General features: G+C 39.4%; 1 protein-coding gene across 3 annotated transcripts in view; it reads left to right on the top strand.

The window, feature by feature from the left end:
* Positions 1 to 18,396, top strand: part of cdc42bpb (CDC42 binding protein kinase beta (DMPK-like)) — a 56,729-nt gene that overhangs the window by 22,099 nt on the left and 16,234 nt on the right. For all 3 annotated transcript variants that reach the window (XM_046836055.1, XM_046836052.1, XM_046836054.1), the window contains exons 3-14: positions 3,171 to 3,254; positions 3,720 to 3,815; positions 3,975 to 4,123; positions 6,481 to 6,574; positions 9,154 to 9,354; positions 11,193 to 11,441; positions 11,737 to 11,980; positions 12,239 to 12,358; positions 12,586 to 12,719; positions 14,861 to 15,103; positions 16,692 to 16,802; positions 17,289 to 17,536. In XM_046836055.1, coding sequence (XP_046692011.1) covers positions 3,171 to 3,254; positions 3,720 to 3,815; positions 3,975 to 4,123; positions 6,481 to 6,574; positions 9,154 to 9,354; positions 11,193 to 11,441; positions 11,737 to 11,980; positions 12,239 to 12,358; positions 12,586 to 12,719; positions 14,861 to 15,103; positions 16,692 to 16,802; positions 17,289 to 17,536 — 1,973 coding nt within the window. The remainder of the gene's footprint in view (positions 1 to 3,170; positions 3,255 to 3,719; positions 3,816 to 3,974; positions 4,124 to 6,480; positions 6,575 to 9,153; positions 9,355 to 11,192; positions 11,442 to 11,736; positions 11,981 to 12,238; positions 12,359 to 12,585; positions 12,720 to 14,860; positions 15,104 to 16,691; positions 16,803 to 17,288; positions 17,537 to 18,396) is intronic.

Genomic DNA, 18,396 nt, shown 5'->3' with positions numbered 1-18,396 from the left:
AAAGTTGAAGGCTCACAACTGTATAGGCTGTCTTTGGATGCCGTAGCATAAAGTCTTCCCTTTCATTTTCCCTTCATTACCCAAACCTGTTCCAGCCTGACAGTCCCATTGTGTTTAAAGCCAGGTTTTTAAAGATATGCTTTGGAGAGGAAAATCTTGAGAAGCATGCTGTAGATCTCTAACCTCAGTCCCATTGAACACCTTTGGGATGAATTTTAATGCTGACCGCATCCCAGGCCTCCTCACCTCACCTACATCAGTAGCTGACTTTACTTACACCCTTGTGGCTAAATGAACACAATTTATACCACCACACTCTAGTGGAAAACATCTCAGAAGAGTGGAGGTTATTATAATGGCGAAAGTAGGAATAATTGTGGAACATGCAACAACTGTGTGAAAATGTCATCATAACAGGAATAGCGAGAAGTAATGAATTTGTCCCATGTAACTGTTTTATATTATACGTGTAACGGGGTGTAACGGTACACGTATTCACACCAAACATTTTTCGGTACAGGGCTTTCGGTTCGGTGCACGTTTAGCAAATACATAGTTAAAATCCAAGTTCCCACGGGAACGTGTTAAGTGGCGGACCGCAGGTTTATTTAGTTTTGCGTTCTTATTTAGAACACAACAATGCCATGGGTTGCGATTTGTAGTGCGTTGGTTTGCATGCGTGAAATCACACCACTTCTGGTTTTACACCAGTCACCGATATGGAATTATTTACCGTTTGCTTCAAGAAATTCTCTTAAATTCTGACAATTCCACTTATCGAGGGAGTGAATAAATGAAGCCATTTGTTAAAGTAAACTGAAATAAGTTGAACATGTATTTAGAAAATGTCAAACACTCACTTATACACAGCTGTGTTACCGAAATGGGGTCTAACAAATGTAAAATATTAAATACAAATTTTCGATTTATTTAATTTTATTTAATCAATATAATTTTTGCTAATTTAATTGATTACTTAATGGAATCAATATAATAAAAAGTGTATTTGTTTAATCAGATTTATTCGATTTTATTTTTTGTATAAAATTAGATTGTATATTATGTAACCGCGCAGGAATTTTATTCAAAATTGTTTTAAAAATGTAAACTGTTGTTCACAAATATTATTAATAGTAAACTGCGGTAATAAAAAAAAAACGACAAGCAATTTTATTTTTCGCATTTCTTCCCTCAAACCGTACCGAAATTGAACCGAACCGTGAATTTTGTGTACCGTTACACCCCTAGTGTGTACTAAATATTACATTCATAATTACTAGACAAAAGCTAAATATATAAAAGAATGAATGGCTGAGTGAGACATGTGCAGCACACACCGTCTCTCAAAATTTCCTAGCGAAACATAGAGCAAGATCATCATGAATGGAAAAATTATAGGAGTAATAATAATACATTTTTATTTCATTTTTTGACTATTTTAATAGTTTGTTTTGGCTCAAAACTTTTCTGTAATAAAGCATTTACAGGATATTAAACCCTTTTTTGGCATTACACATCGTTCGTTTTAGAGCAGTTTATGCCTCGAATAGTGCAAATAAACTGTGTATGAAATAAATATATGTATTAAAAAAAAAATACCATTATGCAGTAAATATGGAGCTCCTCGTATCTTGGTGCTTTATTCTCACAGAACTGGAGTGCTCTCAGACACTTCTGCGTGTGCCCAATTTTAAAGAGCGTCCTCACGCCACCTGTAGCGGTTTAGGGTTATTTGTATTGTAGGAAGATTCTAAAGTTCCTCCTATTGATATTCCGACAGTAGAGTTTGCAGTGTGCTTTTGTTGTTGATTGGCTTTATTCATCGTAGGATGCATCAGAGCATTTTGTACGAGTGAGGAATAAATAAGTGATTTCAGGTTATACTATTATCAGTAGTAATGTACCATTAGTCCAAATGCATAAGTTTTATAATAGAGAGAGGTCTTGTATTACAGATGCCACCCAGAAAGCCTTTGGGTCAAGTATTACAAGTGCTTAAAAAAAAACTAGTTTTGGGCAGAAAACAGGGAATAAAAAATTGCATTGAGCAAAAAGAACTAATAATTCATATAAAACTTTTGTGGTTTAAGTGTCAAGAGTGCAGCATGTCCTTCCATGGTAGCTCAGTGGTCAAGGCATTGGACTTTGGAACGGAAGGTCACAAGTTCATATCCAATCACCACTGAGCAACCACTGCTGGGCCCTTGAGCAAGGCCCTTAACCCTCCCCCGCTCAGTTGTAAGTCGCTCTGGTTAAAGGCATCTCCCAAATGCCGTAAATGTAAAAATGAAAAGGAAACCAGCGTAGGTATCAAAGTGAATCAAAGTTTTATTATTTGTTTTGTTTTTTCCTCAAAAAATTGTCATTTTTCTTTTCACAAATGTGTTCAAAAAAGCTGCAAGAATCATGATCTCAAAGAAAATATCACAAATGGTTGAGCCCAAATGCAGCTAGTTTCTCTTATCAGAAATCAAAATGCAACATTTATTATACTATAAGCTCGTATACAACTAAGTGAAGCGCCTGAGTTAGAGACAAAAAAAAACACCAGTTCCCTGTCAATGGTTATTCATATCCCTAGCAACGTGACGCTGTTTGTTTTTGCTTTAGAAGTATCGTTATCACCACGCCGTCAGTCATAACACACACACACACACACACACACACACACACACACACACACACACACACACACACACACACACACACACACACACACACAGACAGAGAGTTAATCCCTCTCCCTGACATGCCCTCATCCATGCAGGGTGTGTCTGTCCGTTCCAAGCCAACAACATCAGTGACAGCCCTTTTCTCCTCCCTGTCTCTTCCTTTCTTTCACCGATATGCTGTTCTGGAGAGGAAGTCTTTATTCACCTTCACACGCAGCCATTGTCTCGTTGTCACCATGTTTCACCTTGTCACCGTGTTTAACAGGTGATTATGTTGTTGACCACTTCCCATGTTTCTTGCTCGTTCACTCCTTTGTACCAGTATGAAGTGCCTCTTTACCCAAGTGGTGTTAACCCAAGTAGGGCAAATGTAAATAAGTGATGAGAAAACATGCCGAATTATTCTTAGTCCCTTAATTGGGCTGCCTTCTAATTAACTTTTTTAAGGCATGTGCTAACCTTCCACAACCTTTTTTTTTCTTCTTCCTACTCCTTTAGGTTGCCGTGGTGAAGATGAAAAACACAGAGCGCATTTACGCTATGAAAATTCTAAACAAATGGGAGATGCTGAAAAGGGCTGAGGTAATGTATAAGCCCTGCCCCCCCTTTTTTTTTACACCTTTTGTAGACTTTTAATTTTTTATTATAATGTAGTTCCCAATCACACTGACTTCTATGGCACCTTTTGGAAACACAATGAAGCAAACAAAATGTGTTTATTTACCTTAAGCCCTCCTAATGCTACCAAGGACCTGAGCAGTGCCTGAGATCAAATCTGTTCATTGTGGTCTATAGCTCTTTTTTTTTTCTGCTTTTCTGCTTCATCTTGACCTAGTTTCAGCACAATGAGCTTTGACAGTAGCCCTGGGCTTTGCACATCAGGAGAGCTTTTGTCAGTGTGGCTAGTCAGGAAACCCACCCGGTTCTAGTAACACTAACATACATGCAAAGGTTTACTAGAATAGCAGAAAGTAAAATAGCTCTGTATTTGTCTACAGTACTGTTATTTATTTATTTTAATTTTTATGTATATATATATATATAAAGACTGCCTGTTTCCGAGAGGAGAGAGATGTTTTGGTGAACGGAGACTGCCAGTGGATCACGACCCTGCATTATGCCTTTCAGGACGATAATTTCCTGGTGAGTGTCTCAATCTGTCCATAATCACAATTAATCCGTGGCCTGAACTGATGAACGACACTCGCGCGCTGTCGCAGCGGTGTTATTGTTATTTTCAACACTGCCGAAGCTCGTTTCAGGCTCCATCTCATAAATGAATCGCATTGTCCTGTTCTTTAGTACCTGGTGATGGACTACTATGTGGGCGGGGATCTGCTAACACTACTCAGCAAGTTTGAGGACAGACTGCCCGAGGACATGTCCAAATTCTATCTGGCGGAGATGGTTCTTGCTATTCACTCAATCCACCAGCAGAATTATGTGCACAGGTAAATGGGTGGGTGTGTGTGTGTGTGAGAGAGAAAACGAGCAATACATCATACTGTAAAGATGCAGATCAGTTGCTTGTAGAACCGGTTTGCATGCACTATAGTGCTTAGTGGTGGACAAAATAGACCAACCATGTAGTTGAGTTAAAGTTGAGATACACTCAGTAAAATGTAACTCAAGTAAAAGTGTCTCTTTAAACTTTTATTTGAGTAAAAGTACAATAGTATTTGCCTTCAAATCTACTTAAGTATCCAAAGTACTACAATTTATTACGGTTATAATGTTTTATTGTCATTTTTGTCACTAGACTTTTTATTAATCAACTCCGTTTATGTGAAGACACTGTTGCTCTCAGCACACCAGTCTATTAATAGAAATCTTGGCGAGTTCAAGTCAGGAGATTCTTTCATTAATTCTTCCTCTCAAAATGTTCTGCTTGCTGTTGAACTGACGCTGAACTGTATGATGGTGATAAGTAGATACCACCAAGCGACAATCAAAACAAGTTTAAAACGGCGCACACGCTCGACCCTGATTGGTGGCTTGCTGTCAAGTTTTTATCCACTCATGAATTAAAAGGAACGACTGATTTTGCAAAATGGAGTTGAGCAAAAGTCCGATATTTGAACTTGAACTCTAGTGAAGTTATAAATACTTCAGTAAAGTACAGATACGCAAAATAGCTACTTAAATACAGTAACACGTTACATTTACTTCCTTACTGTCCACCACTATAATGCTTAGCAAGTCAACGGTTTGCTCCGTTTATACAAATGTGTGTGTAGATACAGGAATCCCTGTGCTCGCACATGTAGGCACTGCATGTCCAACTCCACAGAGTAATGAAAAAGCCACAGATGGCACTGGTCCGTGGCGGTGCAGAGGGCTTTTCCTGTCTTACCCGTTGTGCATAACGTGTACAGGACAGCTATCCTGTCCAGCAGAGCCCCTTTTCCTTCCTACCCCACGAGGGCTCGGCAGCTATGTGCTGCTTCCTGAAGCACTAACAGCATTCGCACCATTTCTAGCGCCAGTGACAACAAAAAGGATGAACTTCACCTGGTATCATGTTTCAGGAAAGAGTAGTCAGAGCCCAACTAGTCATAAAGGTCTTACTATATTTGTTTCATTATGAGCGACGTCATGGTGACATTTACCCAAATGTTCCCAGTCAAAAACATGGTTACAGTTATTTACTAACTGGTTTATAGAGACTTGTCCATGTGTCACTTTGGCTCTTAAAAAAATATTTTTGTAGTTGATAAAATAATAAACAGGAACGTTAAGTAAAACTGGTCTTTTGATATTATATCTTTTAATGGCTAATTCCAGCACCAACATTTCCAACGTTGTGTGGAATCAATGATCTAAGTAACTGAAGCTGTTTTGAGAGTAAAGGGAGGCCTTATCCAGTATTAGTATACTGCTCACCAAATATAAAACTCCAAATCCAAAAAAGTTGGGACACTGTAAAAGACTTTCACATTAAAAATAGCCTTATTTTGTCCTTAAAATGGTACACACAGATCAGGCATAACATTCTGACATTGTAACATTATGACCGGTGACGTGAATAACCCTGATTATCTGTTTATCATGGCACCCGTTAGTGAATTGGATACATTAGGCAGCATGTGGACATTTTGTCCCCAAAGTTGACGTGTTAGAAGCAGGGAAAATGGGCAAGCGTAAGGATTTAAGTGAGTTTGACGAGGGCCAAATCTTTAAAACTGCAGCTCTTGTGGTATGTTCCTGGTCTGCAGTGGTTAGTAGTATACAAAAAATAAATAAAAAATGGTCCAAGGAAGGAACAGTGGTGAACTGATGCATGTGGGGAGTGAAGACTGGTCCATGTGGTCCGATCCAACAAACGAGCTCCTGTAGCTGATGAAGGTAATGTTGTTAATGATTGACAGGTCAGGACTGTTTTGGCAGCAAAAGGGGGATCAACACAATATTAGGCAGGTGGTCATAATGTTATGCCTGATTGGTGTATATTCTTAGTTTGAACAGTTGATTTTTGTTTTATTGTGAATAGAATATGGACTTCTGAAATTTGCAAAGCATTGCATTTTGTTTTTACTTACATTTTACAGAGCGTCCCAACTTTTTTCGTATCTTCCATGGTTATTTGTACCAGCCATGAAGAAACAATTTGACTAATAAACAATGTGGACCTAATATGAATGTTTATACCAGGCATTTCCTTTGCTTTGACATCATGGTTCTGTATCACCTGTAAGAAACGATAGAGTGAAGATCGGATTAGTCCCGAGAACTGTGTTCTTCACACTTTCTTTAAAAGGCTTGAACAGGTATTGTTTTGTGCTATAACATCTGTCGTCTTCTTTCTCAGGGATATTAAGCCTGACAACGTGCTCCTCGATATGAACGGCCACATCCGCCTGGCCGATTTTGGTTCCTGTCTACGGATGATGCCTGATGGAACGGTGAGTGAGCCGCAGCCACAGCATACAGTCTGAGGTCCTGTGAAAAGAATTATTTCATTGTCCTGTACCTGGTTGCAGTTTAAAAAAGCATTGTTTCCAGACCTAATAGCAGACCCCAGCATCTTTTTAAAGTCAATGACTAGGGCTGTGGTGGCTCAATGCTTAAACATTTACTGGTCAAAAGGTTGAGGGTTCAAGCCCCAGCACTGCCAAGCAGGTCCTTTGATCAAAGCTCTTAACCCCCTCTGCTCTGGATGCACTATATCCTGGCTGAACATGCATTCTGGTATATAAGAAGCAAAGAGTTTTAGTCTGCTGTATTGTTTGTGACAAAGAAGGCTTTTTCTTTTTTCTTCTTATCAAACTGCAGAGAAGTTTTGTAGGAAAAAAATGTCCCCTGTCCTGCACCCAATCCAATCAGAGCATCTTATCAAATGTGCAAAATGCAGTTACAGAGCACAATCCCGATTAGATGCTAAGTAGATGAGATTTCAGCGCTACTCTACTTGTGCTTTTTTTTTTTTGTCCCTGGTTGAGTTCTTGATACCAGCTGTGATTGAATCAGTTTCAGGGTTTCTTCATGTGCTTTATCAGCCCAGATGAATAGATTAGTGAAATTAAGGCCCAGCTGAACAATTAGCTTTCATCACCGCAGGCCATGTGATTATCTCTTTCACTGATTAATTGTGTAGCTGTAAACAGTACTGATTGTTTCTATATCAACTCATCAAGCTAACTTTTCACTATTTTATAAAGTGCAATGTAGTTGCTTCATTTATTTCAGTTGAAACTATAAATAGGTATTTTGACACTTAAAAAAATATATTCTTCCAGTGCAATCACTTGAACTGCACACACAGTTACACAATCCATTTTTCCCCCTCCAGACATGACAAGCTAAATTATTACCAAAGAGTTTCAGTTTTGTTCATTTGACCAGAGTATATCGAACGAAAAGTGTTCAGAATTTTTATAAATAAACAAATGTAAAGGATTCGGTGCAGTTTATTGTTGTTTTTGTGCAGTTGTTGTTCTTGCTGCTTTTAGATTATCCTGCTGCTCCTTTCAAATGACTGTTGGCTGTACTTTATAAAATTTTTAATTTATATATATTTTTCCCCCCTTATCATTAGTCTGTGTGCGAATCTTGATTGTGAAATTTTGCATGTCACCTGCCCAAGAATGTTTAGTTGTGACTTTACGAAGTTTCCATCTGTGTATCATCAAATTTATTTGGTCTTTGGTATGGCTCTGTATCTTTTTTAACATTTTTCCTTGGTAATAATTTTCTAGAGAACTTTCCGAAGCTCTTTCATCGTAACCATGATTGCTTCGTGTTTATCACGAAATCTTGACTGATGGCAGCAGTTTTTATGAAACCGGGTGCAATCGGTATGCATAGCCTTTAAATACAGTAGTTTATGTAAGTAAGGGATGATCCAGTGATTTATCTATCTTTTCATCCATCCAATGGTGGGTGTGCATTACATGGGTTTATTGCCTGACGTGAAGGCAAAGAACCACCCAGCATGAAGCACATTTAAATAGTGGAATGCACATCTACACTGGTCACTTTCAAATATTGGCAAGGTCAAGTTTTTTGACAAGGTCATTGTTTTTTTTAAATAGTTATTTTAAATAAAAATCAGGCACAGATGCAGTGCGATAAGATTATATTTATTTAAATATTCCTTCTGTAATTTTTAAAATCCTTATATTCAATCTATATTAATAAGTTCAACCCAAAATCTTCAGCTGTACTTATAAAGTGACTTTTTTTTATTTTTTATGCACAAGTCAAAAGACATTGTGTTAATGACTTGACTTATATGTAAAAAATAAAAAGTTACAAAATGTAAAACCAAAAGTGTCCACATATCTATAATATTTGTGTGTGGCTTCTTGGAAGATTTCCATGTGACATTGGTTTTGATCACAGGAGGCTCAGGCTGTATTGATGCATATGTTGAGCATAACCATGAGCTCTCATGGTGGTAGTTGTGGTGAAAATTGTATGTTCCTGAGATTTTTTTTTGGCAGTAAAATGCTGGCTGTTCACCGAGAAGAAATCATCCCTCTTGACTGTTAAGTGGCTAGCAATCTGATAATCCTTTATCTAGATAGTTGAATGATTATAATTTTTTGGTGCTCAGTCACACTCAGTTACAGTTTGGCTCGAGTAAAACTTTGCATTTCATCCCGCACAAATTCCTTAGTCTTTGGCTAAGCTAAATGTTACTCTGAAGCAATTCCCATTCCACTTTTCTTCTCCTTAATATTATTCATTTGAGCTCTTTGGGATTCTCAGTTATTCATCAGTTGGAAAAATAACCCTACAGGCAGAGCAGTTTAATGGCCTATTCTTCTTCTGTCTTATCTCTTCCCATGGCTTTCATTTGATTTCTCCCTAAAATGTTTGCTATTTTTCTGTCTCCCGAATATTGTTTTTTTTATATTGTATTACTCCTCAAATTCTTAAATGGTTCCATACTGAAATGGTCTCTCTGGTGCACGTGTGTGTGTGTGTGTGTGTGTGTGTGTGTGTGTGTGTGTGTGTGTGTGTGTGTGTGTGTGTGTAGGTGCAGTCATCGGTAGCAGTGGGAACCCCAGACTACATCTCCCCGGAGATTTTGCAGGCCATGGAGGACGGCATGGGGAAGTACGGGCCCGAGTGTGACTGGTGGTCTCTGGGCGTGTGCATGTATGAGATGCTGTACGGGGAGACGCCTTTCTACGCCGAGTCTCTGGTTGAGACTTACGGCAAGATCATGAACCATGAGGTGAGTGCTGTAGTAGCGAGGTAGCAGCTTAACTAATAAGAAAATGTAATAAAAGAAAAATAAAATTGTAAATAAGAAAAATGCAATAAGAAAATGAAAACCTGTGAAGGTTTTATTTTATTTAATTTCTTAATTTATTATTATTATTTTTTTTTTTACTTTAACCTGCTGATAAATGTTCTTGTTATTGTGAATAATGCATTGTTATCTCAGGGCTTACATATTCCCTACTCAGTAATTGTGTTTGTAGTTTAAATGTACAAACACGAGCTGTGAGAAGTACTTTTGTGCCGTTACCACACCCTCCTTTGCTTCCTACAAACAGTAACCCTGACTAGCAGTTAAAACAGAACAGACAAACAGGATTCGGGTGAAATTTGCATGGGCACAATGTCCACAGAGTCTGGAATGCTGCGCCACTTTACTACCTGTGGGCCCACACACACCAACTGCTGGCTCTTTATTCCTTTACTGTGAAGTCTAGAAGGCAGTGTAAACTGCATATTAAATCTGCTTAAATGTCCAGGGTGACTTCAGACTGCAGATAAGGCTGTTAATAAAATATATTTTCAAAGCATGAAATCTTATTTACAAACACTTTCCCTAAATAGACATCTGCTTCTTTTATATCTGGGTCGTCATCACTGGTACAACTATTTCCTGAAGTAATCCGTCTCTGGATATGGGGCTTGGATGTTTACTTCTTTATAGTGTAGCTAAAATCAAAAGACCTTTTTTCTTGGTTACAGTGATGGAAATCACAACACACTCTCATTAGGAAGATTACAATTATTATTGTTTATGCAAAACAATACTTTGGGGAGGGGGCTTTGTGTTTGGTATTTATTTTGTATGCCTGTTTAGTTATTTATTTAACAGCTGAGGTGATTCATGGCTGAAAAAAATACAAATTACAATTTATTAATTTTTTTAGTTTATTCATATAGTTTTAATACATACTGTATTTTTCGGACTATAAGCCGCTACTTTTTTCCTACACTTTGAACCCCGCGGCTTAAACAACGAAGCGGCTAATTTATGGATTTTTCCTGGGATTTTCCCGGTTTCACAAACTTCATGCCAAAAAACTGAACCCCATAACATTAGACCAATGAAATTTCCGAACGGAAACGAAAAAACGCACCTCACCTGTGTTCTGATCTGCACTGCATCGGGAGAAAAACTTTCACCAGGTGATTTTTAAACGCACGACGATGCCAAAAGATAAACTCCAGAGAGAAATAGTCGTGAAAGGAAGGAGGAAGACAGTGAACAATGACTTTCTTGGTAGGCTACTGTTTAGATACAAGCCGTTGTAGCACGTTGAGTCTGGGTTAAGGAATAGCTCACTAACTCTAGTTACAACAGAAATCATTTAAGCACAGACGGGTTTCCAAAACTCATGCTTTTTTATTTTTCTTGGCAACAGCGTTACGGGTTAGTCAAAGAAACTTGGAAATCAGCATTAGAAAATAATAAGGACATAATCCTCGTCTTGAACACACGCAGTAATACTGGAAAAATGCAGTGCCAGGCTATTCCCAAAATACCGCTATGCTCCTAAAAGAAGCGCAACATATTTTACCCGTTACATCGTGTGTAACGTGTCTTTCATTAAATCCTGTATAAAGTACATCAGTACTGCGGCTTATAGACAGGTGCGGCTTATTTATGTTAAAAATAAAAATATTTGTAAAATTCAGTGGGTGCAGATTATATATGGGTGCGCTTTATAGTCCGGAAATTACGGTATACATGACAAGACAACATGCTTCACCTCGAGCTAAAGATTCCAAAAGCTTCCATGCCTATAGCCCTCCATTCTTTCTGTTCTCCAGGAACGCTTCCAGTTCCCTTCTCACATCACGGATGTGTCGGAGGATGCCAAGGACCTGATGCAGCGGTTGATCTGCAGCAGGGAGCACAGGCTGGGCCAGAACGGCATCGAGGAATTTAAGAAACACCCCTTCTTCTCTGGCATCGACTGGGAGAACATTCGCAGCACTGAAGCGCCCTACATTCCTGACGTCAGCTCTCCCTCTGACACGTCCAACTTTGATGTTGATGATGATGTTTTAAAAAACCCAGTTAGTATTTCTTCCTTTTTTTGTAACTGCATAATAATTCCTGCCTTTTAAATCTCTTTTCTGTTAAAAGTTTTTTCAAGAGAGGGTCATTTAAAGCGCTAAAACATTTATTAAAATGGTAAATAGCCCATATGCACATTGAGTGTATAAACGTTTTGGTTTCTACTTCAAGCCTAATCGGTGATATAATTTGGTTGCATGATTTAAGTCCCATCCACCCCAAAAAACAACCTTCCAAGGGATTGAACGTGTAATTGGCCGGTATTCAATATCCTGGGTGCTACTTTCTGTGCAGGACATCGCCCCTCCCATCTCCCACACCGGTTTCACTGGTCAGCACCTGCCCTTTGTGGGTTTCACGTACACTACAGAGAGCTGTTTCTCAGACCGGGGTCGGCTCAGGCTGGCTGCCCTGGCAGACGGAGGCTCAGGAGAGGATCTGCAGTCCAATAAAGATGGAGGTCTGCAGCTGGAGGCGTTCGAGCGGAGAATCCGGACACTAGAGCAGGAAAAACAGGAGCTCAGCCGCAAGCTTCAGGGTACGCAATCACGCACAGCATGAACCCGTGGCTTTAAAAAAGGTCCACTTTCACACCTATTATGCGCTGTGTTGAGTCTGAAGTAGAGTTATTTTGAGTGGAGAGTTTGTGGGCAGGATTTCATGCTCATAAAACAGAAATACATGGAATATATTGAACCTGAACAACTGGTGAATTTTTTTTTATTATTTATTTATATTTTTGTTATTAGTTGTTCACATTAAATAGTGTGCGCTCTTGTTATATTCATATTTCCAGAATCTACACAGGCTGTGCAGTCCCTTCACGGCTCTGGGCGTGGCACAAGCACGCTGGGCCGAGATAAAGAGATTAAAAAGCTTAACGAGGAGATCGAGCGCCTCAAGAAGAAACTAGCAGGTGAGATAAAAAACTGATGAACCATCCACAGGAAGCAGTCACATATACTGTTACAGATAATGACTAAACAGTTCGAGGATATATGAAGGAAATGCCAATTTTAGAAGGTTTATGAAATCAGGATAATAAATTGTGACCAAGTTAATGAATCATAGCTGAGGCCCATAAGTGGTAATACAGTCACATGTCTCACATGATTCACTCTGCTCGGGGTTTGTGTCTTTTAGACTCTGATAGGCTGGAGCAAAAGCTGGAGGAAGCGGTGACTTTGCGGCAGGACTACGAGAGCTCGTCTACCAAGCTCAAGGCTTTGGACAAGCAAGTCAGAAGTCTCCGTCAGGAGAAAGAAGACATCAATAAGGTATCAGTGCTCAAGCCGCCAGTCCATAACCATATTCGAGCTTAGAAAGTCTCTTTAAATGTAAGGACAGGCATTAAATAGTGCATAAAATACTGAGAAATTACATTTTATGTACTTGTTCATATACAAAACAAGACCAGGTTAATAAATGCAGGCAATTCTCTTTAAAATTAAATGTAAAAAAAAAAAAAAAACCAACCACAAGCATCTTTATTTAATTCATTTACAATCTGATGTCATGTTTGTTTATTTAACCTGGGTATTACATTTAAAAAATAAATAAATAAACCCACTGATCATAAGCTTTAATTACTTCTATATTGTGAGCCATTTGTTTGTTCAGTTCACAATCAGTAGTCAGTAGGGTTTTTTTTTTATTTACACCCTAAACACTTACCACTTTTATTCAATAAGTCTTGAGACCTGTTTTGGCCCTCACTCTTGTACTATGAACTGTACAGTGACGGTACGTAATATACACAGGTAGTTCCCGAGTTACGACGGTTCAACAGTGATATAAATTTTTTTTTATATATATATATATTTACATTTTAGATTCCATACGGAACGTTGGGACGCTGCCAGAGAGAGCATATGTTTTTGTGTTTTTTTTTTTTAAAGCCCAATTTTAGCTCTTGCCCATCCCTTTTTTATATCTGCGTTGCTGGACACTGAATCAGATCGCGAACTCGCAAACCGGCGCTGTGCACGTGCCTGCTTTCTCCTTTAAACAAATTCACTGATGCTGGGTTGTTTCTTTTTGTAAAAATAAATAAATAAAACAGCGTTTGAGTATGCAAATCGAGCATATATCGAGAATGAAAGGGAGAAACACAGCGAGGAAAAAATGCACTTGTGTACAAATGAATAATCATTTACTGAAAACCACAACAGTGACTAAAAATGTTGTCGTTTACTGCTGCTGTTATTTGCTGCTTTTAGATTTAGTGTTTGTTCGCACTGTTTTAATTGAATCCATCATTATGATGCGAGCGAACTGATTGTGCAAACATTTTCACGTGATGAGGATTCCAGTTCACAACTCAAGCATTTTTAATCATTCACATCACGATCAAAATCAAGCATCCTTATATGCTTCAGTGAAATACAATCCACAACCACAACGGTATTTAAAATGCGAGAAATTCAGATTAGGGTTTTTCGTTTTTTAATTGTAGATGCCCAATGTTCAAGTAAGTTCAGAAAGATGCTGATTTGAGTGGTTAATTAATTTCATTGTAGCATGATGTTCCACTAGTTCCTATATTCTTCTGCCTGCTGAATTACACACATTGACTAAAGATTTGTTCTGGCCATCAGTAGGAACTACCATGTATGATGGATAAGTGCAAACTACCATTTAATTCTGCATACAGCATGTCAACCTGGAGTATTCACCTGTACTGCATGATAGCTGATGATTTTATGATCTGTCCTTCGCTGCCATACTCCCATTTAGTGTTGTAATATTTTAACATATTAACATATGTTTGTTCTTCAGGCCTGTCTGCAATGTTATTGTGGGGTTTTATTTTTATTTTTTTTTACCCTCATATGGTGCATGAAGCTCAAGACAGCTTCTATTCCAGTCTAAGCTTGCCCTCTCGCATGAATCTTAAACCTTTATCTCTTTCCAGTCTGATGTTTATTCATACACAGTGGACCCCTCTATCATGATTAATGTCAGCACATTCTCACTTAGCCGGGAGCCAGGCTTTTGTCTATCCCATCACATTTTTACCTAATTGGATTTGTCCAGCTCCTCCACTGGAGCACCCAGTCTGAAGCATCAGCTGATGCATTTGGATGAACCGATAAAAATTCTCAAATCTTCATAACAATTTTTTTTTCGTCTTAAAGAGCATTGACGCAGTAGGTAGATAATGTACTCATTAACTGCAGCACGTCCTTCCCTTTATCAGATCTCCCAATTCTCTTGGCAATTTCTATTTCTCACTCGGCCTCCTTTTCAGTCAAATCTCAGCAGCAGCCCGGGCGGCTTCCTTCTCTTAATCATTCTTTCTCACTTTCACATCTTGTTTCTTCCTTCACTCTTTTCACCATTTTCCTTCTTCCTTTCACCTCCACTTCCCCCTTTAATCCTGTCCGTGTTTCATCTTGTATTGTGTCTCCGTCCCCAGCAACTTGTGGAGTCTCTGGATCGCCTGAAGTCTCAGACGAAGGAGCTGAAAGACGCTCACCAACAGAGGAAGCTGGCCATGCAGGAGTTCTCGGAGATGAACGAGCGCATGGCCGAGCTGCGCTCGCACAAACAGCGGCTCTCGCGTCAGCTCCGTGACAAGGAGGAGGAGATGGAGGCGCTCATGCAGAAGCTCGACGGCATGCGCCAGGACATCCGCAAGACGGAGAAGGCCCGCAAAGAGGTAAGGTTACACATAATTATCTTGATCTTGACACGGCTTAAAATTAATTGGCATGCCTTTAACTTTAGGGTGATTTTAATGTTTTATAGTGTGTGCCATCTCCCCCCAAACAGTCAGTTTCAGCCATGTTTAATCTTGCAGTATTTATAAGTCAGCCTAACACAGAGCTTTCCCTGTGGCAGAACACTACCAAACAACAGCTCAGGAATGCACTGCATTTTTGGCGATCCTTAGTGACACAACAGAAGTGCGGGGAGAAAGTAGAGCCTGGCCTTGCTTAAAGTCAGCAGGCTCAGATCTCCTGGGGCGACAGCAGGAATGTCTCAGCTCTCCCCCGCTCGCTGCAGGCCTCCTTTCTGACCCTCCGTGGACCTGCGTGGTTAACTCGAGCCAGATGGGCAGAACTGCCTGGCTAGAGTGAAGAAGAGGGAACACGCTTTGCTCACTGATCTTTCGTAGTCAACACACTCTGTTTACTCAGTTCGTTTTGTTTTCCCAACAGTGTGTATCGTATTCTTGCTTAATTAATCGACTGTGTCTCGCTCTCTTTCAACTGATTTCAGTATAGCGTCGTTTAGATTTAGGTTTGAGGGGGATATACAGTGGTGTTATTTTTGTTGTGGAATATTATAATAATATTCTTGTTTGCTTGTTCCTTGCTTATCAATTTTACCTCCTGAAGTTGGCATTTTCTGCTGTTTATAGTCTGAGAACTACAAGCTTCTGTGAATTCACTCTAGCATTTTAAAGAGAACTGCATTCAAAGATTCCATTTCAAGTGTGCTATGGATTATTCGCAGGTATTTTCACAGCTGGTATCTAAGAAATTAATTTATCAGGCTTACTGTATGTTTTTTTTTTTTTTTTTTTTTTTACTCTGCTGTGTGTAGTTATCAGTCAAAGCCTCACCATCTCACCGGGTGAGATTTCACTTCGCTGGCACTTATTAGACATCTTAAGTCAGGCCAGCTGTTGTTACCACTACAAGCAACTTACCTAAACAAATCTTTGAAGAAACTTAAAAAGGAGAGCAGGGATCTGAAAATAAAGCTCAGCAAAAGAAAGAGCAACCGGTCAAATACTACTTTTTGCGATTTTTGGAAAATCCAATTCCACATTAAGGTCCCCATTTGCTGTTCTAATACCCCCTCACTCTTCTGGGAAGATGTTCTACTAGATATTGGAGATTTGTGCTCATTTAGCTGAAATAGTATAAGTAAAGTCAGGTACTGATGTAGTGTGAGGAGGCCTGGGGTGCGTTCCAATTCATCCCAGCATTCAATAGGGTTGATGTCGGAGCTCTTTGTACACAGGGGCATTGGCACGCTGGCACACGTTTGGGTTTCCTAGTTCAAGTGAATGGAAAATGTAATTCAACCGCATCCAGAGACGTCCTATATATAGTTGTGTGGTAGCAGTTTGAGGAAGAAGCACATATGGCTGAAAAGGTCAGGTGTCCGGATACTTTTGTTCATGTAGTGTATGACCGATGAACACCCCCCACCCCCCATAAAAAATGAAATGGCAAGTTAAGTGATTTGGGACTAATTGTGTTTAATTGAAACGATGCTAAATCTGTGTGTTTTAGCTGGAAGCTCAGCTGGAAGATGCTCGTGCAGAAGCTTCTAAGGAGCGAAAGCTGCGAGAACACAGTGACGTTTACTCCAAACAGCTGGAAAGCGAGCTGGAGACACTAAAGGTCAGATATTAGCCTACACACCATCTTTTTCCATTTAAATATTTTTTTGGCCCAATTCCTCTGATTTTGTTTCTGTCTGCAGCCATTTCTCTGTTTTGCTTCCCTCCGAGTCTGTTTTACCTTTCTTCAAGCTGGATAGATCTTCCGACCTCATATCCTCCCCACATCATCCTGCTTTCTCCTTACACTGTCCTCCAGACACAGGGGATATCCTGCATGGATATTCTTAGTAGTGCTGTTTTTAGTTATTTTTTGTCGGTTATTTTTGTACGGAAGAATTGAGGTGGAAAGTTTTACTAGTGCCTTTAAATCAATGTTTCGTTTTATTTTTAAGTTTTACTATGTTTCACCATACAGTTTTTTTTTTTTGTTTGTTTGTTTTTTTTTTTAAATCACTCGCTAAATGTACATGCAGCCAATAATCCATTAATAACCAGACAAAATAAAACTTAAAAAAATGTTTATACCTACCTCTCTTTCTTTTAGATGAAGCAGGGCACCGGCCGAGCATCAATCGTGAGTGCTGAGACCCAGCAGGAGCTGACGAAGGTGAAGTCTGAGCTGGATAAGAAGATGCTGTTCTATGAGGAGGAACTTGTCAAACGCGACACCTGCCACGGAACGGAGCTGAAAAACCTCCGCAAAGAGCTGCACGACTCTGAGAGCCAGCAGGTTTCCCTGCAGAAAGAGCTGCTTGTGCTGAAGGACAAGTTGGAGAAAGCCAACAAGGAACGGTGAGTGTGCCTACACTGTGCAAAGGACTACTCTATGGCAGTTTAATCCATAGGGGAATGAGTAACTTGTTGGTCAAGACGTTGGATGGAGGGTCGATTTCTAATTGGAAGGTCCCGGCACCACCAAGCTGCCATGGCTGGGCCCTTGAGCAAGGCCCCTAACCATTAACCACTCAGTTGTTCAGAATTCGCTTTGAATAAGGTGGTCTGCCAATTACTGTAACTGTAAATCTAATAAAATGTGTTTAGGCGCAGCGTATGCACTCAGGATGTGAATTTATATGAAAAGACAGTGAAGTTGTGATTTTCGAGAAAGGAAATATGTGGAATGCCTCTACCACTAACATAAAAACTGTAGCTATATACTCTGAGGCAAAAGACTGTCTAGATTGTCTCTAAATGCCTTTGTAAGTGAAGAGCTTGTGTATCATACACAGAGCCCTGACCTCAACCCTGCTGAGAACCATTGGGATAAACCGGAATGCAGGCTGCACCTCAGGCCTGCTCACGCAACATGAGTGCCTGACCTCATTAATACTCATGTGGCTGGAATGAATTCTCAGTCACATTTCAAAATCCAGAGAAAAGCCTTCCCCAAAGCTCAGAAGTGTGTTGGTCAGTTCAGACATTTATGCTTCATTATACCATATTAGACAATGTTTCCTTGTGCTCACTATTTTGGGAATTCTTTTGCAAATCAGGCCAGGTTCTGTATCGTCAGAAGAAAAGGGGATTAGACAAGAGTGACTTGTCAGGAGTGGAGACATCCCTGTTATTCTGATCATAAACTTAAAAACAAAAACAAAAGAATAATATAGGCTTATGAGCATATCGTAGATTTTGACAAATAAGGGGAATTA

Source organism: Silurus meridionalis, chromosome 23, assembly GCF_014805685.1.
Source record: "Silurus meridionalis isolate SWU-2019-XX chromosome 23, ASM1480568v1, whole genome shotgun sequence".
Lineage (NCBI taxonomy): Eukaryota > Metazoa > Chordata > Actinopteri > Siluriformes > Siluridae > Silurus > Silurus meridionalis.
This window is presented reverse-complemented; position numbering and strand designations above follow the sequence as displayed.